This window comes from Glycine soja, unplaced genomic scaffold (assembly GCF_004193775.1).
Source record: "Glycine soja cultivar W05 unplaced genomic scaffold, ASM419377v2 tig00010037_1_pilon, whole genome shotgun sequence".
NCBI classification, from domain to species: Eukaryota; Viridiplantae; Streptophyta; class Magnoliopsida; order Fabales; family Fabaceae; genus Glycine; species Glycine soja.
Genome location: NW_021143664.1, coordinates 23,357 through 30,070, shown reverse-complemented (window position 1 = coordinate 30,070; position 6,714 = coordinate 23,357). Strand labels below are relative to the sequence as shown.

The following is a 6,714-nucleotide window of genomic DNA, read 5'->3' as shown; positions in this document are numbered from 1 at the left end:
AATGAAGGCTGATTCAAGTATGATACGGGAACCACAAACCGCTTTTGTTTCTCCCCAACATACACTGCAAGATAGCCCTTTGGAACTTGTACAGATTTTGAAGCTGCTTGGCTAGCCGTGAACGATGCCCGTCAAACAGCAGGTAAACGGAAACCCATTCTATTTTGCTTGATTGAAGGAAGAAGAACAATCTCTAATTTGAAAAGAATGATCCAAAATGTCGAAGCTTGAGGAATGCAATGGCTTGTGTTATTTGTGTTGACTGAAGACCAAGAATTGTGTATATATATAGTTTGTAAGATTCTGTGGAAACCCAATTCCCAGAGAAAGTGACTGTCAATGGATGGAGGGCATACGCATGAGATATCACATGGTGTTGTCTTCGGTCCAACTATGAAGGATAAGTTGTGAAGACTTGCGTAACCCCACCTTATCATACATTAATTGGCCAGCATAAAGCCTCCACATGTAACCAAATGAGACGTGCCTCAGTGAAACGTAACGTCTATTCAAGCATTATTTGGTATTCCATATTTTTGTAAACATGCTCTGGGCATGTTCTGGAAGGTAATTTCTGGCTGATGAATTATAAGGCAGCGGATAGCGAGAGGTCATATATCATTTTAATTATTTCTGATGCCTGACATCTATTTTATTTCACGCGAGAAAGTCCTCCAAGGCAGTCCATATGCCCTTGTCTCCCTGTCTGTCCCATCCAATCAGTCTTGTCTTATAGTCCTCCCACCTCAGTGATTCATGCAGCCAATGATTCCTCTCCAATTATTTCTTCTATATATGTTCATGGATGCAAGCATTTAGGACAACAGAATTGATTCACATCCTAAAGCATTTGAAGTTCAAAAACTTGCATCTTATTCACAATATTCTCTTCCCAAGTCTCAACTCATACAACAACAATGGGTTTTCGCTTACCTGGCATCAGGAAGACATCAATTGCTGCAAACCAAGCATCTTCCAAATCTGTGGAGGTGCCAAAGGGCTACCTTGTAGTCTATGTTGGAGACAAAATGAGGCGGTTTCTTATCCCCGTATCATACTTGAACCAACCATCCTTTCAAGATTTGTTGAATCAAGCTGAGGAAGAATTCGGGTATGACCATCCAATGGGCGGTCTCACAATACCATGCAAGGAGGATGAGTTCCTAACCGTCACCTCTCACTTGAATGACCTGTAAATCATGCTAATGGATACACGGATAGATTAGATGAGGCAAATTTGTACAGAAGAGGCATTTTCTTTTATTGTTAGGGATTTCTATTTTCTACTGAAGTTGAAACCTGTTTCCTTAATGAGAATTAATGCAGCACAGGACACGTATTGTTTAATCACTTTTTGCCTTTGCCAAATCTTGATATGGTTTAACAGATAACACACAGTATCATTGTCAAATTTAAGTTATTGATATGTATCAGCATGATCAGACTATCGGCTTATAAAGATTAGGCATTAATTGCCGTAATTCTGTTGGAGATACAGGGCAACCTTGATAAGGTTGTTAATTACTAAACTGACCTATTGTATTTCAATATTTGTCCATGACCTGAACAAGAAATGCACAACACTTTTTTGTCCTGAAACAGTTTTCGCCACTTGTTGCCACATTCTTCTATAACATGTGCTTCTTTTAGTTCCCTCTTTAAGCACCACAATGTAATTATATATCTTCGGTTGAATTATTACTCCCTCCCACTCTATCATCACTGCAAAATCATTATCGTTGTCCAAAGGTTCATCAACTCTTTCATTTTCCTAAACAAGCAGCCATGGAGTTGTTACTACTATGGTATTGCCATGGAATTATTACTACGTACCATGGTATTGCCCCAAATATCACAGAAATAACAGAACAGATCGCCAACTTTTGGTGGACATAAAGTAAGAACTCCGATCCACACAGTTTCGAACTATTCTTCTTGCACGGTATGGTCATATATAATTTCATTTTATCTGGTAGACCGAAGTTATGTAAAAAGCATTGGTTCCTCCACTTCTCCCTATATAGGGTTAGTGAAAATGGGCCATACCGTTCGTGAATATCATACAAGAGAAAGTTTTTGTCACCAGAGTCGGCCATGTCTATTCAAGGAAGAAAATAAACCTCGGTGTTACGTCCAATTGTATTTTGCACCTGCTTCGGCAGGGAAGGTACCTCGTGTGCTTCGGACCTTGCAGCTCAAAATTTTAATTTGATAAAAATAATTATTATTAGAATACATTTTAACTTTTTCTGCCAAATTATTTTAACTATCCTTGGTCCGAGGGAAAATACTTCTGCTATACCCTTCCTGGAAATCATTTTTGTACCATTACTGATTTGAAATTTATCAACTTCTAACAGAATATTGATACCTGGCTCATACAGAGAGAAGGGAAGATTGAAACAAATAAACATAAAGTATAGAGATCGAAGCTGCTTGAGTTGCTCAATTCATTGCAATTAATCAATAGAATAACATATTATGTTTGTATTTCCTCTCTCTTGAGAAAGGGGGATCTGTACACTTAGAGAACACGCCTATTATACAAAATGTCTCCTCTAATCTATGTCAGTCTCCTATACTGTGACATTTCTGCTCAATTCAAGCAAGAAGTTATACATTGGAAGACATCTTCACTGCAAGGAATTGTGAGGCCACCCATGGGATGATCATATCCAAACTCTTCCTCAGCTTGACTCAACAAGTCCTGGAATGAAGGTTGGTTCAAGTATGATACGGGAATCACAAACCGCTTCAATTTCTCTCCGACATAGACTGCAAGATAGCCTTTTGGTGCGTCCGCCGCTTTTGATGCCTTTCTGATGCCAGGTAAACGAAATCCCATTGTTGTATTGATCTGAGAAGAGAATGGTTGAAGAGAAGTGTTGAGAATTTTGAATTTCAAACACTTTATGATGTGAATGATTTGTGTTGGTCCTCAATGCTTGCGGCCATGAATATTTATATAGACATAAGGATATGCATGGAACCATTAGTTGGGCACTTAAATTATTGGTGATGCAGGGACATCAGATAGGAGTCATGGGACCAAATGAGAGACATGGCATATGGGGTGTTGTCTTAGAGGACTTTCTTAAGAATCAACGTAACAAGTGATTGTAGATAACATGAGTCCCACCTTCATTTGATCTTGTTGACAGAAGCTTATTCAGCGTGGTGGGGGCCAGAAATTTCATTTATGCAAATTTCATGCAGTACTGCTACTTAGAATTTGACGTACAGCAAAACAATGTGGTTCAGGATGCCTGGTGATACGATCATGCACTCAGTGTTAGTTGTCATCTTATCTACACTGTTTCAGAGCTATCAATTCCGATAGGACAGCTCCATATGCCCTTGTTTTTTCCAAAAGTTGTTTTGACGTGTGTAACACCACCTTATCAAACAATGGCCAACATAAAGCCTCCACTTGTAACCAAATGAGACGTGCCTAAGTGTATCCTCCCATTTTTTAGTGCATTATTCGGTATTCCATACTTTTGCAGGCATGCTTTGGACATGTTTTCTTCATGTTATGCTGGAGTACAACTGGAAGGTATTTTCTGACTGATGAATTATAAGGCAACACAGATAGATAGCAAGAGATCATAGACCATTATATTTCTGAGGTTTGACATTATACATCTGTTTTATTTCAAGCGGATTCACACCAGAAAATTAGATAGGATTATCTTAGCTACTATAACATGCAACGTTAATTCTTGATAAAGTCCTCCAAGGCAACACCATATGCCCCTGTCTCCTGTCGGTCCCATCACTTATCTCATTGCCTTCCCCCCACAATAATTCATGTAGCCAACTGTTTGTTACAAATTCTTTCATCTATATATATTCATGGTTGCAAGGTTTTAGCACAACCAAAATCATTGACATCCTAAAGCATTCGTAGTTCAAAAATTCCATCTTCAATTTACAAGTCTTTTTGGACACTCTGTCCCTAATTTCAACACATACAACAATGGGTTTTCGTTTGCCTGGTATCAGAAAGGCATCATTTTCTGCAAACCAAGCATCTTCGAAAGCCGTGGATGTGGAAAAGGGCTACCTTGCAGTCTATGTCGGAGAGAAAATGAGGCGGTTTGTGATCCCCGTATCTTACTTGAACAAACCCTCATTCCAGGACTTGTTAAGTCAGGCTGAGGAAGAGTTTGGATATCATCATCCCAACGGTGGCCTCACAATTCCTTGCAGTGAAGATGTCTTCCAACATATAACTTCTTTCTTGAATTAATAAATGTCAATTTTTTTTGGAGGCTGCATAGATTAGCGAAGACATTTTGTACAATAGGCGTCTTCTCAACTTGTAAAGATCTCCCTTTTGGAGAAAGAGGGAAAAGAAAGATTATAGAATGACAAAAGTCAGTATTTCATTATTTTTTTGGTGTAATGACAATGAATTCAACTACTCAAAGCAACTCCTCTGTGTTTTCTGTTATTTTTTTACAATGTTCACTTCACCCTGTATGATCAAGGTTGGTTTCTGTAAAAAAAAAAAAAAATACTTTAATTTGTTCCGTTAAATTTTACAACGGAAATATAACACATGATTCCTAGCAAGGGTAGAGCAAAAATAATTTTACCTAGGACCATATATGAGAAAGATAAATTAATTTGGGAAAAGTCAAAATATATTTCATTAAAATTTTGGTGCCAAGGCAGGTGTAAAATAACAATGGGCTTAACATCGAGGGTTGCAATTATGACGGACAAACAATAATATCATAATTATAGCATCCCAAAATACTTTATGCAGCTTGACTTTGAAATCGGTGATCCAAATTCTCAATTTAAATTTAACAAACAGAAATAAGTTGGAAAGGGAAAAATTATTGGCCATGCATAATAGACTGCTGTTTACTATTCATTAAAATTGAATGGATTAGAGTTCCTATTTTGGGGCAATATCACAGTACTGACAATCCATGCTTTCCTGCCCAAGTAACAACTAATAATCAATCTTGTTTAGGAAAATAGAAGAATGAATGACCCTTGGAAAATGATAATGCTTTTGGGGTGATGATAGAACGGAAGGGAGTACTAAATTAACTCAAGATACACAATTACTTTGTGTTGCTTAAACCAGGAACTGAATGAGCCACATATTAAATAGAAAATAAAGCAACAGGCTAGCGGCAAAAACTGTTTCAGGAAAACTAATGCGTTGTGCGTTCCTTGTTCAGATCACGGACATATATTGAAAAATAAGCAAGGGAAGCATTAATTAACAGCCCTTATCCAGGTTGGTCAATATCTCCAACATGATTACTGTGCTTAATTCCCAATATTAATTAGCTGATAGCCTATTGCTGACATATATCAAGTTAAATATGATAATGTTACGGTTCAATATATAATTGAGATTTGGAAAAAGAAAAAAGTGCTTAAAGAATGTCTTTTGTTGCATTCTCATTCAGGCAACAGGTTTTAAATTCTGTACAAAAAAGAAAATGCCATCTGTACAAATTTGCCTCATCTAATCTATCTCAATCTCCGTTAGCATGAATTACAGCTCATTCAAGTGAGCGGTAACGTTTAGGAACTCCTCTTCCTTGCATGGTATTGTTAGACCACCCATTGGATGATCGTATCCGAATTCTTCTTCTGCTTGACTGAGTAATTCTTGAAATGAAGGTTCGTTCAAGTATGATACTGGAATTGTGAACCGTCTCATCTTATCTCCAACATAGACTGCAGCATAGCCTTTTGGTACGTCCACCCTCTTGGAGGCTGCTTGGGTTGTATAAAACGAAGTCCGCCTAACAATACCTGCTATGCGAAAACCCATTATTTTCTGTTGCTCCACACAACAAGTATTATACTGATATCAAAGAAGTCGTATGCGGAAGAAATTTTTGAGTTCTGATACTTCAGGAATGGGATGACTTGTGTTGCTTGGAAACCCTAGAAATTGTGTATATATAATGTCTAGGACCTCTGCAATCCAATTGCACAGTGGGCCATGATGGGGTCTACTGAGGGAGAAAGGATCACATGGTATTGTCTCAGAGGTCTCTTTCAAGGAATAGGAAGTTCAATAGGAGTGCATACGTACCTCACCTTCTGAGTTAGTGGCCACCAAATTACCCACCTGACAACCTAATGTTTGTTCAGGCATCGTGGTATGGCTAATCCAATGGTGGATATGCTTAAGACATCTCACATGCTTCTTCAAATGATTGTAAGCTGACAATTATTTTGATAAATATATCTACCATGTGACCGATAGCAACCAGTAAACCTTAAGCCGACCAGATTGACAGCTCTGAATAAGTTTTTGGAAGTAAGAAGAAAACCAATACTGAATACATGATCATAAAGTACTATGAACCACATTTTTTATGTACGAAATATTCTCACCGACAGCAGCCTACAATTTATTTCCACACATTAAGTTTATTGTCTCTGCCCCCTTTAATTAGTAATTGTCAACATGATCCACTTTGATTTTTTTTTCTTCGTATGTGGTTTCTAAAATGTTGGGAAATCTGTTAGCCTTCACTCGATAAGCAGGGATAGTATTATCTTAATTCTTGAGAAAGTCCTCAAGACAACACCATATGCCCTTGTCTCTAAGTTGGTCCCATTTATCTTATCTCATAGCTCTCCTTCACCAATAATTCATACAGCCGATGTTTTCTTACATATGCTTTTCTATATATATATTCATGGCAGCAAGCATTTAGCACCAACACA

General features: G+C 37.8%; 2 protein-coding genes across 2 annotated transcripts; one reads left to right on the top strand and one right to left on the bottom strand.

Moving 5' to 3' along the window:
- The first annotated feature begins 833 nt into the window (after positions 1-833).
- On the top strand, positions 834-1,350 carry LOC114404230 (auxin-induced protein X10A). The gene has a single exon (XM_028367296.1). It carries the CDS (start codon positions 918-920, stop codon positions 1,194-1,196), a length of 279 nt encoding a protein of 92 aa, XP_028223097.1. The 5' UTR covers positions 834-917; the 3' UTR covers positions 1,197-1,350.
- Positions 1,351-5,357: 4,007 nt separating this feature from the next.
- On the bottom strand, positions 5,358-5,924 carry LOC114404229 (auxin-induced protein 10A5). The gene has a single exon (XM_028367295.1). The coding sequence runs from the start codon at positions 5,804-5,806 to the stop codon at positions 5,525-5,527; it is 282 nt and encodes a 93-aa protein (XP_028223096.1). The 5' UTR covers positions 5,807-5,924; the 3' UTR covers positions 5,358-5,524.
- Positions 5,925-6,714: the final 790 nt, after the last annotated feature.